The sequence below is a fragment of the Lipotes vexillifer genome, unplaced genomic scaffold (genome assembly GCF_000442215.2).
Source record: "Lipotes vexillifer unplaced genomic scaffold, Lipotes_vexillifer_v1.1 scaffold1122, whole genome shotgun sequence".
Taxonomy (NCBI): Eukaryota; Metazoa; Chordata; class Mammalia; order Artiodactyla; family Lipotidae; genus Lipotes; species Lipotes vexillifer.
In genome coordinates, this window is record NW_006798649.1 from 1104190 (window position 1) to 1125110 (window position 20921).

Genomic DNA, 20921 nt, shown 5'->3' on the forward strand with positions numbered 1-20921 from the left:
GGGGGGGGGGGGGGAGGTGTCTAAGATGGTGCTGGTCAACACCTCCCTTTGTTTCTGCTTTGAAAGCACAGGAGACTGGATTCTCAGTCTGGTGGCCTAGAGGCACAGAGCACCCGCCCCTATGGTAGCCTCCACTGCTCAGAGCCCCTGTCCTAACCTCGGATCCCTGTTCTTTAACAGAGGGCCCCCAGGCCCCAGACTGTAGGACTGCCTCCAACCACATGCTGAGGGATCAGCTTAGGGCTGAGCACTCCAGAAGGGGGAGAGTAGGGAAGGAAAGGGCCTGACACTGGCCAACCAGCCTGAGAAGGCTTCCTGTCTCCACCATGATGCCCCAGCCTTGCAGCAGAGGGCTGAGGAGTGGGGAGTGGCCTGCCATGCCAGGCAGCTCTGTCCCCAGAACCCTGCACCTCTCCCCGAAAGGCGCGCTTATAGACTTTTCTAGTCAGAGCTTGCAGGAAATGGTATTACCAAGGAGTCCTGTAATGCCAGAGAGTGCTCTGTGGCTCTCCCCACTCCTGTTCCCCACGCCCCCAGATATACACACGGAGGGAAAATCGCAGCCTTTCTAGGGGCCCGTGGTAAGAATCGATCCCAGGGCTGGTCTGCTGAGCCCAGAGAATGTGCTGTTCCTGCATCGCGCAGCCAGGCTAGGAAGCTCTGTTCTTCCGGCATGAGGAGACCCCCTCGGGAATCCAGCAGTACTTGTAAGAACTGACATCAAACACTCTTATTACCACGGAGGGGAGGGCCTCTAGCTTGTGGAGCCCACAGGCCAGCTGTAAAGTCAGCACGATGCAGCCGGCAGGGCTGGCAGGAAGCACCCAGAGCCCTCCCCCAGCAGCTGTAGGATTGTAGGCCCCCTCTGTTTCCTGGGCAAGCCCCTTCGCCTTCCGAGGCCTCGCTGTCACCCATCCCACCCCTCTTCTCTCAGCACTTGAATGAGGATAGAGGCTTAATGCATGTGTGAGCATCTTCTTTAATCCAATTACATGGAGTTGTGTGAGCCATAAGGGGAGACACGTGATACGTAGCTGACATTATGCTCCTCAGACCTTGAAAACACTGATTTGCTTTAAAGCTGCAATAACGAGAATTTAAACAGCATGCTCTGGAGGGAAAAGTTGGCTGAGAGAAACCTGCTAGGCTATGAGAAGCTGCCACTGGCAGTTTGGTGATGGGTGTTCTTTGGGTCCGTAGTGAGGCTTCGTTTGCGTTCAGGTGGGCCTCCGTGCCCCACTTTAATGCTCCAAGATGTACCAAGAATGAAGACAGGGAGTGGGTCTTGCTCGTTCTGGAAGGATTGGCCTCGCTGTCACAGAGGAGTAGCCTGTGGACTCTCACATCCCAACTGCTAACTGAGCCTGAGATGCTGCAGGGGCCCGGCCACACTCTGACCTTATCCTTAGAGCTCGGGGGCTCCCCTCAACATCCTCATCTCCCTCAACACAGCAGAGTGGCTCTGTTGTCCAGGATTTTCAAAATGAAAGTTCATCTTTATCGTGTCTTACAACTTAGGACAAAATGTTTCCTAAGTTGACTCTTTTGGGTGGTGAAATGGGACTTTTTCTTTGCCCTTAACTTGTCTTTTTCAGATTTCAAGGGCTACGCCTTAAGTCTCACATCCCAGGAGCTGACGGGACCAATCCATGCTTCCCCTCATTTCTTCCTCTTGTTTTTATAGTAATTGATAGCTTTCCTTCTTGGCGCCTTTCTTTGAGCTTTTCTGTTCTTTAGTGATCGTCATCTTGGTCTCTCTAGATGGCAGTGCCTTCTTCCAGCTCCCACCCCTAAATCATTTTGGTTTCCCATTGCTTGACCTTATCTAATAGTGCCCCAATCTCCATTACCTTTAAGACAGTCAGATTTGGGCCAGGTTTGTATTGGTGGTCAGACTGTCTAAACCCAAATTCTTTGGCTATTTCCAGGGCCCAGGGCTGAGGAAGAAAAATCTCACATCCCCAAATCATAACTGATCATAATTCATTCCCACTAGAAAGAGCCATGTGATTCTAAGGAGCTGGGATTTGGGCTGAGTTAAAGCAGCCAATACAGCGGAAACCTTTGGCAGATCAGTAAAGAAGGCTGCTTTCTGCCCTCCCCACGGAGAATGCCTCGTGCCATCAATGGAATCTCTTTCTAAAATGAATCATATTCACCTGGGGCAACTGACAACTGACAAGGTTGTAGTAGAGAAGGTGCTTCTTTGAAGTGGAGACCAGGAGATCTTTTATCACTTCCCCAGCCCTGCAGACTCAGTCACATGTCAAATAGATAATGAATAAATGCATTACCAATGTACTGTATTCATTTATTTTTGACAGGTGAGTCGGTGACAGTGCCCCCTTGCATGCTAATAAAATATAGAGGAGCCACACTTGTAAAGTCTTTGAAATATAAGGCTTCATGCTAGTATTCCACTATTAAATCTTTGCTGGGAAATGGGGTAATCAGACCGCTGGGATGCTTGAAAAATGATTACGTTTGAAGATTAGTGCCATTCTCCTGTCCACAGGCTGTGGTTTCAGACAGGGTGATGGCTTTGATAAAGTAGCTCCCAGCTCATAGGAACTAGATAATTAATGTCTTCTGTGTTACATAGAGATCAGGCCTCAAAGATACAGTGCTGAGAAGGCAACAGAGCAGGATTCTTCTGGTATCTGGACCACTGAACGTTGGATGTCAAGAAGGAGTTATCTTCTCTGGTCCCCTCTAGCCCCTGAAAGGGAGAGGAAGGATTCGTACTGTCTCTGCTTTTGGGGCCCTGGGGTTTGGGGGCCCTGGGGTTTGGGGGCCCTGGGGTTTTGGGGCCCTGGGGTTTTAGTCCCCAAGTCCCCTTAGAGAATCTGAGGCCATTTTTCAATAATTCAGCATCTTGTTGACCAAGAATGACCCCAGGGGCTCCTCAGACCAGTGTCACCCTTGTAGGTTGCCATTCTCCACCTCCAGTTTCAGGATCCCATTAAGGCTTTCCCCTGTTTGGTCCTGTCCTTTCTGCAAACCTCAGCATGACTCTCGAGTGGCTTTTCAAGATACCCTCTCTCCTTCCCGTAGAATGTCTATAGTTGAGAGGAAAGAGGCTGGCACAAGCTCTCCCGCCCCGTCTGCATCCTAGCTAATGGGGCTTTTCACTGGCCCCTTTCGCTGCACTGTTCACATCCACGACAAGGGACCTAAAAAGGGAATAAACCCAGGTTAGAGCCTCCAATGGCCTGGATCAAACCCACTCTTTCATTCCTACTCCCACCTATGTGGACACATAGTTTCTGGCTCTCCCTCACATACGGGCCCTCCTGACTACTTGCTCATACCTAGCCTGGCTACCAAGGCTGCAGCTTGGAGCTCTGTCGGGCCCTGTGCACAGACACTTCCTACTCTATCCTTTCCTAGCTGCCTGTGTGTGTGTGTGTGTGTGTGTGTGTGTGTGTGTGTGTGTGTGTGTGTGTGTGTCTACAGTGCTGCCTCCCTCCTCACCACTAACTCCTCTTCTAACCCCCCTACCAGCCCCCGATGAGCAATCCATCTGGAACGTCACAGTGCTCCCCAACAGTAAATGGGCCAACATCACCTGGAAGCACAATTTCGGGCCCGGAACTGACTTTGTGGTTGAGTACATCGACAGTAAGCATTCTGTGCGGGTGGCGGAGATGCCATTAAAAAGATCCCATGCGCTCCCCCAGGCTCAGGGAGGCCTTCCAGCCGCTTCATTGTGGCTTAATGAAGTCGACATGTGCTCAGGCGGCAGCGAGGTAGGAAGAGCAGACTCGAGGAGGAGGAAGGGGTTTCTGCGGTCGTTAGTGAAGGTCCAGGGGTGCCTTGCGGTGGGGGCGGCCTGGGTGAGGGGCCCTTCGTCCATTTCCTGCCCAGGATGACGGTTCTGGTGGCCCCCAGATGAGCCAGATCTCACCTTTGCTTGGATCTCCTTAATTCAGGGTCCAGATTCTCAGCTGTCTCCTCTAGACAGGCTGGGCCAGTCCAGACTTGGGGTTCAACTGTGCTTTGCTCACAGAGGGATGCTAGCTGCTCATAGGTCAGAGACACCGTCCAGGGTCACTCGTCTCAGCTGGTGGCTTGAGCTGAGCTGTTCATTCTTTACTGGACCTGGGGAGCAAGCGTCGAGATTTGTGAGGCTGTAAAGTGTGGTCAGGCTATCTGCCTTTTCTGAGTGAAGGCCCCTGTTCCTGAGGTCTCAGACCCACCATGCTGGCCTATTTGGCTTGTGCTGGAAATCCACCCAAAGCTCTTTGAGGGAGAACAAAGTCAACTCTTAGTTCTCTGTGGTTGGAGAGATATTCACATCCACAGAATCCAGAATTCCTAGTTTGGTCCGCACTTTTTCAGACACCCAGGCACTCGCTTCTCCTGATGTGTGAATTCACCACGCAGCGAGAAATGAGAGGGGAAACCAGGAGTGAGAGCTGAGAAGCAGAGGCCGTCTCACCTCCGGTTACCGTGAGGGATGCTGACTGGCTCTCTGACCCTCTCCAGGGTAACGGAGCGCTGGCTGACACCCTGAGAGCTTAAGGAAGCAGGTCATGTTGTGCTAAGTGCTTAAGACTGGGGTGAGGACAGAAAACTTTAGGAGAGGGAACAGTGTCCTAGGCTGCAGGGCCATTGTGTAGGAGAGTCAGCATGTGAGAAAGCTGGTGGAGCTGCCCAGTGACCTCCAGGTCTGGCCCCTTCCCCCACCCTCCATGCTTCTACCTTTGACAGGTGCCCAGGAGCCTAAGCACTGCCTCTCCAGCTCATCGTGCTCAGCCTTAGGCTGACTGAGGTTTCTGTTCCCCAGGCAACCATACGAAAAAATCTGTCCCTGTTAAGGCCCAGGCCCAGCCCATACAGCTGACAGACCTCTATCCCGGTATGACATACACGTTGCGAGTTTATTCCCGGGACAACGAGGGCATCAGCAGTACCGTCATCACCTTTATGACCAGTACAGGTGAGAGGGGATCTGGCCTGGCCTGGCCGTCCCCTACAAGCATGGGGCATGTTGTTCTCATTGTCGGCTTCCTGCTTGTCTCTTCTCCTCGGAAAGAAGACTCATCCTCCCATTTCCTCACCTTGCATGACGTGGCTCGGCTCTTCTTATGTGTCAGTCTGCAGCTCCCCGGAAGACAAAACGAGCCAAAAGTGCATGCCAGTAGATAGGAAACCATGCTTCTGACCCTGTGGGGATGAGTGGGATGTCAGGGGGGAACGGAGGCATTGTAGAATGAGGGCAGGGGAGACCACCTGGCCTCCACTGTGCTTGAGCCACCGGGGCTTGGTGTATATGCAGACATGGTCCCCGTGTGTGGGTCTGGGGGCAATGTGTCCCGGAGGCACAGGGTCTTGCTTCTCGCACGTGGGGTTAGGGGATAGGCCATCCAAGGGTCTTGACCCAAAAAATCCTCCCAAGAACCAAACCAAGGATCAGCATGTATGTCACTGCCTTGCCACTGTCATCTGTTGTTTAAAAATTCGAAAGTGTGTTACACAAGTTGTTTTGGTTTAGTTTTGCCCCAAGCTGGTTGTGGCTTAAAAGTAGTTGACCTGGGCTTCCCTGGTGGCGCGGTGGTTGAGAGTCCGCCTGCCGATGCAGGGGACACGGGTTCGTGCCCCGGTTCCGGAAGATCCCACATGCCGCGGAGCGGCTGGGCCCGTGAGCCATGGCCGCTGAGCCTGCGCATCCGGAGCCAGTGCTCCGCAACGGGAGAGGCCACAACAGTGAGAGGCCCCCGTACCGCAAAAAAAAAAAAAAAAAAAAAAAAAAAAAAAAAAAAAAAAAAAAAAAAAAAAAAAAAAAAAAAAGTAGTTGACCTTTGGTCGTACTGGGGAGGGCTTTCTAATCCTAGCAGAGCCCCGGACCTCTCAGGGCCGTGGATGGAGAAGCGTCTTCACTTGTGCCAGCCGGGGCTCAGTAAAAGGAACAAGGTTCAGAAATCTCTCTGTTGATCAGGGTGGCTGGCAGTCTGCAGACCGTGAGGACACCTGCTTCTCTGTCTGTGTGTCTCTTTAAAATCAGCCAGGCAGGCTAGCCAAGTGGCTAGTTTCCTAAGCCCCGGGGTAAGGATGAGCGTGGGGAAAGAGACTGAGAGAGGAAAGCACCAGTCCCTGCCTCAAGGCACGTCCTAATCAGATGCAGGTTACTAGACACAGGATAAAGGAAAAAACACACAATGGTTTATATGAACTTCTGAATGTGGATTTAAGTATGTATTACTCTCCCTGTGCCTGGCTTGATGAGGCTGATCTTGGTAGCTTGCATCTTGAGAGTCACTGCCCATGTGTATAAGGGCCTCACGCCACCCCTGCTAGCCTGGTGCCTCCTGGTCTGGGTGTCCCGGCCTCCTCCCTGTGTCTCTGCCTGTCCTGTGCATGCCCATGCCATCAAGACTCGGGGAGAGTCTGGCTGCCAGCTTGAGGCTAACCAGGCCATCTCAGGCAGGACGTCCGTGAGCAGCCAGGTCATCCTGGGAGCCAGGCCAGGGGACTGGACAGTTGACCAAGCAGAGCAGGTGGCTGGATTCTGTCTTACCCAGTCAAGGTCCCAAGCTGTTGCTCACCAGTGCGTGCATTTGATTTTGCTCATTACAAACTTGAGTCCAGCACAGGGGCAGAAAGCAAAGATGAGATTTGAGGATAGCGTTCCATCCTAGGGATTGCAGCAAAAGCCAGCTCAGCCTGCTTTCAGACTTCGACTTCTCCCAGAGCTGAGCCTTGGGACTGTGGGTGAGGGTTGGGGAGAAAGAGCCAGGGCAAAAAGGACCAGCCCCTGCCCTGGGGTATGTCCCAATCTGCTTTGAGATATGAAACATGCAATACAGAAAAATAATAATAATGATTGATAATACACTTCTGAATATTGACTCAGGTGTTCATTTCTCTTTTCCTGTGGTTGCTATGGAGGAACTGATCCCATAACTTGCTTTCAGAGTGATTGAGGCCTTCAGCACTTGCATGTTTCCCCAGTTCCTCCCAGTGCAAGCTGGAGAGGGCAGGTATGACCCTCGCCCTGAGTACATACAGCTCACTTACTTCACTGGCTGGCTGGAAATGACTATGTGCGAACCACATAGAGAAGGAAAATATTTCCACTTTCTGAAGTTCATGTGTGTCTGTGAGTGTGTGTTCAGATCCTTTGAAAACACACAAAGGAGTGGCTGGACTCCAGAGTCAAGTTCACACAATGTCCCAGGTCCCTGTGTCTCATCAAAGTAAGTGATCATCTCTGGGCCCAACCACTAGTCATTTAGGCAACCACAGGCCATCACTGTAGTCTATAGACTCAAACATGCTACAGTGGTTCAGGAAGGAAATGGAAGAAAACCACAAGGAATGCTAACAAGCTCCCTGACTCTCACCAGAAAGATCTCACATGGGAAGTTAATCACCAATTCTTGAAGCTTTTGAAGCCAAAGAGACCCGAGGGACCACAAACACATAACCCTGGACTCCAGGAGGCCTGCCAGCTCTTACATCCTGGGGCAGGTGGGATGGGGGGCTGACGGGGGCCAGCGAGACAGACAGCAAACTGCCTTAGACCTCAGGGACTCCGGGAGGAGGGACATTAGGGGACCTACTTGTATTTGGCCTCTTTCTGCTGTGTTTGGGAGAAACCCAGGATGGAGCGAGGTGAGATGGAAAGGTGTAAAATGATGCTTAAGTGAGAGCAGCCAAGCTAAACTGCATTTGAAGAAAGCCCAGGGGCTTCCCTGGTGGCGCAGTGGTTGAGAGTCCGCCTGCCGATGCAGGGGACACGTGTTCGTGCCCCGGTCTGGGAAGATCCCACATGCCGCATAGCGGCTGGGCCCGTGAGCCATGGCCGCTGAGCTTGCGCTCCCGGAGCCCGTGCTCCACAGCGGGAGAGGCCACAACAATGAGAGGCCCGTGTACTGCAAAACCAACAAACAAACAAAAAGCCCATCCCTGTCATACTTGTTCATCTGCCCTATTTCTAAAATATAATTTTTTTGCTGACTTTTGAGTGACTGGCCTCTCTCCAGTGGCCAAACCAGTTTCCTCCTGATTAGAGTTCAGAGTTATGGGTACTGTCTGCCTTGCAGGTGAACTGCCCATTTCTGAGCAGAATTGTAGGGTGCGGTGTGGAAGGCACACAAAATATGGCCTCTAGGCCAGAGTAAGAGTTATTAGGACCTGTGTGTACCCAATGAATGGGTGCTGTTCTGGCTTCCGTTAGCTACAGCAAAGGTGGTGAGTGTAAATATACCCTGGTCTTGGGAGGTTGCTATTACTGTGTCTGTTAGGAATCTGGAAACATGTTGAATGGATCAATTCAGAGTGGTGTTAGCAGACAAATGTAATTGCCCTGAAGCCTTGCAAAAATGCCTTATTCCTCTCAGAGTCTGTTTGTGGGGTCACATTGTGAGTGAGATCGTGTCCTAAATTTCTTTTGGTTTTGAGAAACTAAGTCATTGTGATGGGGTCTGGTTGAGCCCACCTTACCCCAGATCCCACTGGGTTTTTGCTTTCTTTGTTTTTGTGTATCACTGACACTGATTAGTTTTAGGCGTACAACATAATGATTTGATCAATGTATATACTGCAAAATGATTATCACTATAGGTTTAGTTAACATCTATCACCAAACATAGTTACAAAATCTACTTGGTTTTGAACAGCCTTCTATGTCCAAACTTCACAGAAATTTCTTTGATCTTTTCAGTGAGGACTGAAGGTAACATTTGAACTTTACATGGTGCTCTCAGGAATGGAAAGCTACATTTAATTTCTAAATTGCCCATATGGCCACTTTCCCTGGAATTGTGACTTTCTCTCCCAAGAGAAAGGAGTCTCGTGGGAGATGGCTATCCGCGAGATGGTGGAGCAAACAGGTCACTGCAGACATTCAGACCAACTTCTCTGCAAGAGGTGGTGACCACCATCCAAACACAAGTTGAAGTGACTCCTTCATCCCAGTGCCCGGGTGGCACGTGGTCAAGCCAATATCCATGTGACCCTCCAGCTGGTATCAGGAAAAAATGAAAGAGATACCCCAGGTTAACCATAGTATATTAGGATTAAATTGGTCATTAATCAATAAGTAGTCAATGACTGCTTGTTAGGTGAGCAACATCATGCTAAGTACGAGGGGGCCCAAGGAATCCCCTTTTCTCAAGCCTTAATAGTATCATTGGACATCAGAACGCAGGACACAGAGCAATTGAATGTTACATTGTACAGAGTAAACAGGGGTGAAGTGGGGGTTCGGAGATTGGTGTGAGCTGGAGGAATGGGAGATTCAGGAAGGAGTGGGTACAACGTGGAAAGGTGGAGGGCAAGAAGGGTGGCAATCCAGGCTCTCTGGGGCAGGATGGGAAGGATGCAGGGAGGGGAAGACCAGAGCACCTGGCATGATGGAAGTGTTCTGGGAACATGATAACATGATGTGTCATTGTATCCTTGGGATCTGATGGACACTGGGGTGAGGGGACTCCTTTAGAATGGGGCAGTGACGTGAATATGAGAGACATTTTGGAAGGAGTAAAATGATAGCCCTTAGAGATGAGTCGTGAAGCCACTGGCAGAAGCAGGGGGGCAGGAAGCGGGCAGAGGGACCGTCCAAGGAGATGTCAGGAGCAAGCCCTGGGCTTACAGTGTGGAACAGGCTGGAAGGACAATGAGAGATGAAAAAAGGATCACCAGTTGGAAGGGCAGGACTGGAGGGCAGGTGAGAGTAAGAGTCAAGGGTGTCGAGGTAAGTCTGGGAAAGATGCCCTCAGTGATGGTGGATGAGCGCTGAGTACAGAGGGGCTCGAGGTTAGCGTCTTGGGGGCAGAGAAAGGAGTTGGCAGGAACTGGAGATGATGGAAGATTAAAGTGTTTACCTGTAAGAGGACAGTGCATGCACTAGAGCCAAAAAGTCTGCCAGGTTCCTCAAGGGTTTTTTGTTTTAAGATACAAGGAGCTTCAACGTGCTTAAGAGCAGAAGGGAGGAGATAGCACAGAGCAAGAAACTGAAAATGCTAGAGTTTTCAGAGATCATTACAGGATTGAGCCACCAAGGAGGTGAGGCATTGGGTCCCTTCAGAGGGGAGAGAGGAGAGCCCTACTGGACACAGAAGGAAGGGACAGTCATGGAGGCTGTGAGGTTTCAGTGGTCTCCAGAGTGGAGCAGGTGAGCTCGACACCGAGACACTGACTCAGAGAGAGGGTCACGTGGGGGCAGCGAGGGGGGGAGGGGGAGCAGTTGGGAGGGGCAGTGAGAAAGGAGTGGAAGGGTGGCCAGGCTGCAGAGAAGGTCCAGTTGAAGTGTGACTTAGTGAATCTGTGAGGGGCCTGGGTCTTCATCTTCTTCCAGCAAAGCTCAAGGCAAGCCCAAAAAGGTGCCCTAATTGCCAAGGGGACCCACAGCTGGCGACTGAGTCGCGTGCTGGAATGGGTGATGCAGAAGGGAGGGCAGCGTGGAGTTTGAGGGAGGCAGAGACCCCATCAGGCCAAGAGGATGAGTGGACTGAGCGAAGGGAAGGAAGTCAGGAAGCAGATGTGAATCAAGTGCCTCTACGTTCCAGGCTGTGTCCCAGCACTGGGGGGGACGACAGTAACCCTGACAGTCCCTCCTTCAAGGAGCTTACTTTCTGGGTGGAGAGATGAGAGTGGAATAGTGAAGAGCACAGACTCGAGCTGTGACGGCCAGGGGTCACAACTCAGCTCTACCACTTACCAGCTCTGGGCCCCTAAGCAAATCACTAACCTCAGTGCCTCAGTTTCCCCACCTGTGAAGTAGGAGTAATAGTAAAAATCCACCTGACGGGGTTGTGAGGATTAAATTAGATAATCATGGGAAAGCACTTGGAGTCGTGCCAGCCCATAGGAAGTGCTTATAGGTGTAAACTGTTAGTAGTAGTAAGATAGCAAATGGTTATAAGTGCTATGAAGAGGATAAATTCGAGCCCTCAGATAGAGAGTGGCTGGGTGGGGGAGAGGGCTTTTGCCTTATCTGGGAAGTTCCAGGAAGGCCTTTCTGAAGAGATGACCTTTGCTGAGGCAGCCGTCTGAAAAAAAGAGCAACAGATGCAAAGGCCCTGAGGCAGGAGTGGGAGTGGCCAGCGTGGCTGGAGTGTCCAGGGTGGTGGGAGATGGGACTGATGGAGCCCAGCAAATCAGGATAAGGAATGGACGGTTTTTCCTAACTAATGAGAAGCATTGGAGGTTGAAGCGAGGAAGTGATCTGATCCTGCATGCGGTTTAGGAAGACCTCTCTGACCCTGTGCAGGAAATGGCCTTCGGAAGCGGGAGTGGAAGCAGGGATGGGACTTGCCCCACAGCGTACCTGGATCAGGGTAGTCACAGCCATGTTCCCATGGGACTCAGCTGCTTTCCATCCCGGGCTGCCTGGGCAGCCAGAGCACAGAGAGCGTGGAAGGTCTTGTTCATCAGTCTTCATTGTTTATTGAGACCCATCTTGGTGCAATGCCCTTGGCTAGATGCTGAGAACTCTATAAAGACAGTTTCTCTGCCCAAGAAGAGCAAAGGGTAGACTGCACCCAGATATGTGCCCCACAAAATGGTGTGTGATGCAGACCCTAGAGAACGGCACGGGCCCAGGGTCCATCCTCTGTGCCTGTGCTTTTCCCCCGAGGAGGCCCTGAGCTTCGGCTCTGGCTGTGTGGCTCTCAGCACTCCCGATGTTGTCTGGCTCTCCCAGAGGCCACTCCGCTCGCTCTGCTGGCCCCAGGGTTACCCAGGGTCTGTTCTGCCCCTGTGATCCTTCCTGTCCTCCACGTCGTGGTTTCCACGGAAGGCTGCTTCTTTTGTTCTCCAGTCCGTAGAAAGGAAGAGGGCAAGTGACTCCTACCCACCCGACCCCTTCCGATCTCTAACCTTAGCCATTGGTCCTCCAGGACACCATCATGAAGGTGCGTCATGAAGGTGTCTGCCCACTTTGAGACAGGTCTCCACGTGTCCAGGCAGGGACAGCGAGGGACCCACTGTCACAGGGGTCTCCACGTATGGAAGTGGTCTGGAAGCGGCAGCGTGGGGTGTGCTAAATGCATAGCCCTGGCCCTAACCTCACCACCGGCCCGTCTGGGCTACCCACACAGGGACTGTCTTTGCTGTCAGGGAGCCCACAGTGCAGCTGGGGAGACACGAGGAAGCACAGGGCATCCTGGAACTGTACCCCACCTGCGACCCACTGCCGGGAAGCCCGGTTGGCTTCAGGGCCGTACTGGTGGGACAGGCCGCTGCTCTGTGCCTGTGCAGGCCTGCGAAGGCATTTGTTCTTCCAGGGGTTTTGCCATGTGACCACTGACCTTGTTCCCTGACGGGTAGCGTGCCGGCTCACCCCTGTGGCTCATTCGTGGGAAATCATAGTCAATCCCTGGCCTTCCCTCATTCCCCACCAGCCATCGGGTTTGTAAGAATGCCATGCCTCATGCTTAGGAAACTTCCCTTCCTAAAGGGCCTCTTCAGCCTTCTGCTGCTTATTCTGCTCCCTGTACCCTTGTCCTGTGCCTCTTTTCTGACCTTTTGACCTTGACTTTTACATTATTTTCTCTTTGTCCCTGTAGTAGGGTAGGGTAGTTTGGGCCAGAGAGCTGCTGGGTGGTACTGTTAGGCTGCAGGAGGAAACTGGACATGAAATAACTGAAGTTCTTCCCTCCCCTCCTCACCTTCCCCCACGTGAATCATTCACCACATGTTTGCTTCTGGCCCTCCCCCGCCAGCCTACACCAACAACCAGGCGGACATCGCCACCCAGGGCTGGTTCATTGGGCTCATGTGTGCCGTCGCCCTCCTGGTGCTGACCCTGCTCATCGTCTGTTTCATCAAGAGGAGTCGAGGCGGCAAGTACCCAGGTAAGATGTGTCAGAGGAGCGGGCTTGGGGGACAAGGCCAGCGGGCTTTCCTGTGAGTCACCAGGTCCCCTGCCAGCTCCAGGAGGCTCCGCCCTCTCAGTGAGCACAGTCCTTGCCAAGCTTGGACGTTCAGTCCTCTTGCCTGTTCTGTGCATCTTAGAGTTGCCAGAAAGCACTTGAGTTAATTAAGTTCACCTGAGGTGGGGGGATGGAGCAGTCCGGGCAGCCAGAGAGGAGATGGAAAGAACCCTGGCTCCCTTTAAGAATGACCTTCCCTCCCCTTGACTCACCACCCATCTGCTCAGTAATTGGCTTTTTTCAGCCTGAATCTCATTAGGATCCTATGTCCCAGTGAAGTGGGAAGGAGAGATGCATTTTCTGTAACCGTAAGAGAGAGGCCGGAGTGAAGAGAGGTCTGGAATGGAAGCAGCACATGCATGAGAGAGGCTGCAGAGCTGGGCTTTCAGCATGGCTGGGTTGAAATCACAGATACACCAACAGAGGGTCAGATGCTCCTACATGAGGAGCTGGCAGAGGCTGAGGGGTGGGTTGCACTGAGAGTGACCCCCAGTCCTTAAAGGGCTTTGAGCTTTTCTTGAGTCCCAGAGCAGTATTTCTCTTCTGTGGCCTGAAGATCCTCCAGCCCAGACAAACTAAGGTCAAGGACAAGGACCTCTGGCTTTTTTGTTTCTGGAAATATTGACTGTTTTTCAAACAGGGATGAGAAAGCCATCTGTCTGTGATGGAGTGGGTAGGGTGACAGGAGACAGGATAATGGATGACCCTGAGTGAAAATCCAGCTGGATTGCACAATGAAATTGCTCCCCGCCCCCAAAGCCATCGCCAGACACACCCCATGCTCCCCAAGTGCCAGCTTCTGTGCATCTCTGTGAACACATCCTCCTCCACAATCCCCTAAAACTCAACCCAAAGAGAGAGGAGATTCTGTTTTATTTTCTTCCCCTGGCCCGTGTGCCCTCAGACCCTAGGATTCTAAAGAGTTATGCCTCTCCTTCAAGTCAGGGAGGGCAGGAAATTATACTTCTTTATTGATGAATGATGTTTTCTTTCACTTTGTTGTGCTGTGTCGGGGCTGGTTTTCTTCTGTAAGACAGAAAGGCAGAGTTAGGAGAAGGGCAGCCTTTCTGAGCTTACCCTCTGTTCCAGGTGGAACTGATGCACCTGAGAACTGATCAGATAAACTCAGCCTTCCTCTGCCCGTTCCAAAAAGTTCTTCTTACAGCTAATCTCCTTTCCTCCAGCTCCAAGGGAAGCCACCCGTCCATTAGGAAGATGAGTGAACCAGGAGCCTTGAGGCCAGGGCTCCAGTCTCCACCTTAAACTTTGTTTAGTTGCGAATTAGTTACGTGACATCTTCAAGGCCTCAGCTTCCCTCCCCTAAAATAGGGGTGACTATCCTGCCTTGTACCTCAGAAAGAAACGAAGCCACTCACCTCAGTGTCTGCTGTGTGCCAGGCTCTGTGCTGGGTGCTAAGGATACTAGAAAGAGAGGTGCCCTCTCCGTCAAGGACAGTGCAGCTGGCATAGTAGGAGGATCACAGCACAAGACAGGTCCTGGGAGGGATGCTGACACATCACAGAGGAGGTGTGGGAAGAGGGAGTTGCACAAACAAGTGAGGTCACAGTTAAGAGAGCACCTTCCATTCCAGAGGTGTGTGTGGCGTGTCCTGTTTGCCCAGGGCACTCTCTTAGGAGCTTTGAAGAAACACACAGTCCCCACCCTTGAGAAAAGAACTGGCATTCTGTTACAGGCAAAATAAATGTGCACAAATAATTATAACATGGAGCCAGATTAAGAAAGGTGCCAAGGAATTCCCTGGTGGTCCAGTGGTTAGGACTCGGCGCTTCCACTGCAGGGGGCATGGGTTCGATCCCTGGTCAGGGAACTAAGATCTAGTATGCCGCGTGCCGCAGCCAAAAAAAAAAAAAAAGAAAAAAAGAAAGGTGCCAAGGATCGCATCCATTTGGTGTTTGGAGAAGACCTCATGGAGTGGTGGTGGGGAGCTGGGTGCGGGGAGATTTCAGTTGTCAGTGGAGATGTAAGAGAAAGCCCCAGTGACGGGGAGGAGGAAGCAGAATTCACTTGGCACCTGATCAACCATGGGAGGCAAGAACAGGGCGGACATGGATGGGGCCTTGTTAAGAGGGAGAGTCATGGAACCCAGAGGCGGCTTCTTTGGCTGTACTTTGGGGCCCCGCAGAGCTCGAGCACGCTCAATCATCACATCTGTCTTTGCTTCCCTTACTGACCAAGTGCGAGAAAAGAAGGATGTTCCCCTTGGCCCTGAAGACCCCAAAGAAGAGGATGGCTCCTTTGATTACAGGTGCGCGATCTCCTTGACTCCTGTTCACACAGAGCACCCCTTGTCAGGTGGGTTCTCCTCAACCCCTGAGGCAGCCCCCTTCCCTCAGAGCTGCTCAGCTGGGCTGAGACGCTACTGCACGGATGTCCTCTCCCATTAGGCTGTCACCTCCGCCTCTGTGACAGCACCCCCCATTCCCCCGGGGACGGCGCGCACTGCCCAACACACTTACACTCATTCGATGAACAGCATTTCATTCATTCAACTGCACAACTCAGATTTATTGCATTCTTTGTGTGTTTCCACCTTTTTGCTGTGAAAGCGCACCCAGGCCCCCCCTTGCTGTGAAATGAGCTCTGCTCTCAGCTTGCTCTCTGCCTACACCCCACCTTAACTCTGAAGATGATGACCTGGGGAAGTTGTATTGTCTTTAAAACTCAACTAGGTGAGGGATGAAGGGGGCGTGGGGAGGTGTTCTAGGCCTTTTCCTCAGGAGCTAGAATGACTTCTCTGGGCTGCAGCTTGGAATAGGCCTTGGAGAGGCATTTGGTCCAGTGCCTGTGTCCCAGATGAGAAGACCAAGGCCCAGGCTGGGAAGTGACCTGGAAGATTCCTGTGCTCGCCACTCAGTGAGCTAGTGCAGAATTGGAGAGCCCAGGGGCCCAACGTCCAGCTACCAGCGTCCAGCTACTGCCGCTGTCCTATTCCCATGCTCCCTCTCAAATCTGGACGGGCCTTTGTATCTGGCTTAACAAAAGTTGTAATCTGTCCATTTTATTGGCAAGTATGCTTTCAGTAAAGGAATGGTGCAGGGTGAGTCATGGAGGTCTCGTTCCCAGGCCAAGTGCAAAGGGAGGAAATGTTCTGATTGGAGGCCTCCTTCCCTACCCCCACCAAGTCACTCTCTGGGGCCAGTTCACCCCATCCTCCTCTGACCTCTCCTTATCCTATCTTGGACCTCCGCCACTCTGCCCATCTGCAGCCCCTCAAACAGGATCAGATCAATGGGTGGCAGAGCCTCTGCCCATACAGGAGCCCGTCTGGTGGCTTATAGACCCTGTCTATCCGTCCAATTCATGCATCCCCAGGAGCCTCCCAAAGAACAAGCACGAGAGACCCCTCCCCAGGCTGTCCTTAGCACCCTTGGTGGGGCCCAGCTTCCCCATGGGCCAGGAGCTATCCTCTGGCCATCAGTTCCAAAGGCCCTGGGCCTTCTCTCCCCAGGCCCTCCATACAGCGTGAGGAAGGGCGAGGACCTCCTCAAATACAGCGCCAGGTAACCTGCGCTATGAGAAGCCACTTCCTCAGGTACCTCTCCACCAGACACCAAAGCTGTTGGGCGAAAACACCTGCCTCCTCACCACCCCAACCCCCTGACCCACGGACACTGAGGCTGGATGCACATATACTGGTGCACACACGCACGGGCTTCCACACCACGCACACACATGTACACACACACAAGCGCACGCACATACACTCTTGGCTTCGGCTCTGGGGAGGCCTGCGGCATCCGTCCTAGAGCCCCCACTTGGATGAGTCCAAGAGTCCGAAACTGGGAAAGGGGAGAAATTAATACATTAGAGGAAAAACCAAATTTCTGGGCGGGACAGGCTGGGGGTCTGGCTCACCCTGCTCGTCTGGGACCTTGCTGCCCAAGCACCTCTCTGGTGTGTCTCTCTCCCTTGTCTGTCCACCTGGTCCTCGAAGGTCTCCTGGAAGGTAGGCTAACAGGTGGCTGGACCAGGGGGCCACAGTCATTGGGTTTCTTTCAGGCTTCCCTTAGGAGAGGTCTGTTCTTTCCAGACCGAGATCCTCTTTCCCCACAAGAACCTGACACACTAAGGACCCCTCCCACCCCCACTGGGCCACCCTGTTCAGTGATTGCATTTAGCTTGGGGGCCTGGAATTCCCGAGAACCACATAGACACGATTGTCACTCCCTTGCAGGTGGAGTGGAGGGCCCTGGGGAGAGGGTGCCTGTGAAAAACACTGGCAAGTGGGGTAAGGAGCCTGGTCATTAGAATCTGCTGGTTCTCAAAACGTGAATTCCACCGCCTGAACAAATACAGCATAACCCCAGACACCCACTTCCTTCACTCAGCTGCCTCTCCCACAGCACTGCCGTCAGAGAACACAGTTAAGCAGGGTAACGGGCCGCATTCACTCAGCTCATGGAGGCAGTGGGCTAATAGCCTTCCATCTCCTGACGCCTAGGTCCTCTGGCTCGCGGCCCTCCCCCCCGACAGCTGTCTTTGACCGGCACTGCGGTTAGAAGTGAGAACTCACTGCCCACTCTAATGGCAACTCAGCCGGTGGTTTGCCACACAAGCCCAGGAAGGGCTAAGTGTGGCCTGGGGCAGGGGAGTGGGGGTGAGGGGGTGTCTGCTCAGACTGCCTGGCACCGCTGTGGTCCTGCCTGCCGGGACCCAGATGCCCATTGCTGGTCCGGCTGCCCCCTGCCGGGACCTCGTCTCTCCTCTGAAGTGCAGCCAGCAGCACCTGGTCCCCGCCTCTGAGCCTAAAAGAGCCAGGGGGAGGGAGGTGGTGCCTGAGCAGATGCCGGCCCACTCGGGGTATCTCACTTCCTGGGGGCACAGCAGGCACCCCAGTGGGTAGATGCCACTTTAACTACCAGCTCTCCTTGCCTGAGAGGAGCTTAAGGGCAGGACCTGGGGCCTCAGGTGGGGGCTGAGCTGGATCCTCTGAGCCTTGCTGGTTTTGTCTCAAGTTGCTGGCCCCTCCTATCTCATTTGCATGCCCCTGCCTCCTCCCTCCATCACTTGCTAGCCCTGAAACAACGGCATCTGTTTGTGGATAAACCAGAGCTGAGAGGGACACCACCAGGACAAAGAAGGGGAAAGGCAGGGAGAGGTTTGTCCCTTTAAGGCCCAGACCCTTGCATTTTGTCAAGAGCAGAGTCTTTCCAGAGACGGTCACAGATCACAGAGAGTCAAAGCTAGTTGAACCCTCTTGATGGAGGAACTAAGGCCCAGTAAGAAGGAAGGGCTTTCCCAAGGCCACAGAACCACACAGTGACACACATGGGACCAGAACTCCAAGTCCTTGACTGCCCTTCTTTGACCCTTCCTGTCCCCCTGGTCTACAAGCAGCTGGCTCTGCCTCACCATGAGGTGGCGTCCTCTGCCTGCTTCCACCCCGGAGAGCGACCCAGCTTCCCGGAGAGGATCCCAGACCCGGCGTCCAGGAGTGTGGGTCCATCCCAGCTCTGCACCAGCTTGCCCCTCGCCTGGGAGACGATGCCGTCCTCTCTAGGCCTCAGCTTCCCTTCTGCAGAACAGGGAGGGGAGTGAAGGCTGGTCTGGGTCATCCCTGAGGTCCCGTCCTCTCTGAGCTATGTGGTACGCATGCCTGGCAAGAGGCTGGAGGCCTTCTTCCGCCCGGCCTGGGTTTGGGCTGCGCTGGGTGGGCCAGCCCTGACTCTCTGTCCTCTCTCCATCCAGTGATGAGGACAACAAGCCCTTGCAGGGCAGCCAGACGTCCCTGGATGGCACCATCAAGCAGCAGGAGAGTGATGACAGCCTGGTGGACTACGGCGAGGGCGGCGAGGGACAGTTCAATGAGGACGGCTCCTTCATCGGCCAGTACACAGTCAAAAAGGACAAGGAAGAGACAGAGGGCAACGAAAGCTCAGAGGCCACATCTCCTGTCAACGCCATCTATTCTCTGGCCTAACAGAGCCCCCCAGGCACAGCCACTACCTTGCAAGTAGAAGGAGGGGAGAGGGGGAGACGAGCCACTGCAGACCTACCACAAAGCCGCCACCACCTTCAGGGACAAGGGTACAACATGGGAGTCTGCCAAGCTGTGAGGACCAGTGACCACCCAGCCAACCGCAAGCCCCCTCCCGATGACCCCCCCGCGGTGCCACCGGTGGGCGAGCCGGAGCCATGGCTAAGCTCAGCTGGAGGGAGCCCAGGTCCCTTGCTCAGCCTCACAGCCACCCCCAGCCTCCACCCACACTGCCTGCCCTTGACCTCAACACACACACTCACCAGTTTCTGTTGGTTCCGGTACTTTTACTCATTGTCTTTATTTTTGCTTTGTGGGTCTTCTCCTCCAGACCCAACATCTCCATTTTCTTTTCCTTTTGAAGAAATGACCCTGGAAAAAAAAGAAAGAATAGGTGGATTCTCCCCCGGGAAACTGCAGAGATAGGCAAAAAAGGGATTGATCCGTAAACGAACATATAGAAAAGCTATAGTATTCAAACCGCGGCTGGGCCAACGTATTTCCGAAGGATGCCTTTCTCGCCACATGCCTCCCCTGGCCCCCGACCCATCCACCTCAGCCTTGTCAGTTGCTGAGCTGGGCTTGGCTCCTTTCTGGAAAATGACAGTATTTTTGGCAGGGAGAGGGTAAGCAGGCCTCCTTGCCTTGCCCTGTGCAGTTGGGAGGTGGGCTTACCTCTTGTTCCTGGCTCTTACCCTGCCCCTGCCTCTGCCTCTGGAGTGTCTGAGACAAAAGCTGCACTGACTGAAGGAGTTTAAGGAACAGGAGTGGGAAGGACTTCAGCTCCAGTGACTGTACCTCAAGCAGAGGAAAACCAGGCGTCTGTCCCTAGGGAGCTGTGCCCACCTCGAGAGAGAAGGAAAGGGCTAGGTTTGGACTTCCTTCCTCCCCATCAGTGAAACTCAGGATGTGGGAGAGAGGACCACACCCACTGCATCCAGAGTAGAGGGTGCCTCCCACCTGGTCAGGGTCTGTGCTGCTGCCCTCCAGGAGATGGACCCCTGCGACGTGAAGGCTGTGCTGGTGTGCTTGGGGGTGGAAAGCACTGCTCCCCCTTTTGTCTCTAGCAGATAGCAGCTCCTGTATGATGTTGAAACTGGTGTTATATGGCCGTGTGGATGGGGCCCTGCTGCCCCCAAGACTGAGCCGGTGTGTCCTTTCCTTAGGGTATTTACCTATCAGGAGACCCCCCCCTCCCCCGACCAACAGTGCTGTAAAGCCTGGCCTGGGAGTGCTCTTCATATGCCTTATGCAGCTCTGACCTGTCCCTGCAGTTCCCAGGTTCCCAGCCCCTCCCTGCAAGCCTTGAAGCCTCCAGTGACATCAGTCTCAAGGAGAATGGGGCGGCCTATGCAAGCATCACAGCAGAACCAGAAGTAGCCACTCAAAATGTGCCCTGCAGCCCGTTGCCCCAGATGGAGACACTCGCAGACCTGCAGTTCTCTGAGACCCAAGGCACTGCCTTCACGCTCCCCACCTATTCCATTTTGAAACCAAAGGTACCTAGCCTCAGAGAGAGGAAGAGAGAGATCTAGAGCCTAAGAGTAACCCTTCAGCTGTTGCTGCAGCTAAAGTCGGTTTCAGGAGGGTGAAGCTGACCCCTAGTAGTGGACCACCTGCCACAGACACAGCCTCTGATTGGAGCCTCCAGCTTCTTGCCAGGCGACCTGGGCAGGTGCAGGGCTGTGTCCTTCAGAGACATTATTAAAGCATCGTTTGCCACATGTTTAAGCCACAAAGGTATTAGCAATGCTTGCATCACTTAATAATCAGTCAGTTGAAGGTCAAGCCCATAGGCACACCTACTCTGTCTGCAGGTGAGAAAATGTAGCCCAGAGCTGAGCCAGTTATGTTGTCTGAACCTGAGCGAGTAACTGTCCTTTGGTCCAAGCCGTAGCCAGGTGTGCTGCCCGGAAGCCTGGGGGGAAGCTCTCTCGTGATGATAGGGGACAGGGCGAATAGTAGGGGACTAGGGAGCCAGCTCAGTGGTCCCCTCCCCTGGCTTTCCTCCTCCACCTGCCTGGATACTGCTGGGCATTCC

General features: G+C 53.3%; 1 protein-coding gene across 5 annotated transcripts in view; it reads left to right on the forward strand.

Annotated features, from left to right (window-relative positions):
• The window catches only part of NFASC (neurofascin), a 187097-nt gene extending 167880 nt beyond the window's left edge, over window positions 1-19217 (forward strand). For 2 of the 5 annotated variants that reach the window (XM_007470670.1, XM_007470672.1), the window contains 3 exons: window positions 12672-12803; window positions 15079-15148; window positions 18592-18823. In XM_007470670.1, coding sequence (XP_007470732.1) covers window positions 12672-12803; window positions 15079-15148; window positions 18592-18823 — 434 coding nt within the window. Of the gene's footprint in view, window positions 1-3504; window positions 3622-4789; window positions 4943-12671; window positions 12804-15078; window positions 15149-18591 lie in introns of all 5 variants that reach the window. The other 3 variants (XM_007470669.1, XM_007470668.1, XM_007470671.1) reach the window with 3 other exon arrangements.
• Window positions 19218-20921: the final 1704 nt, after the last annotated feature.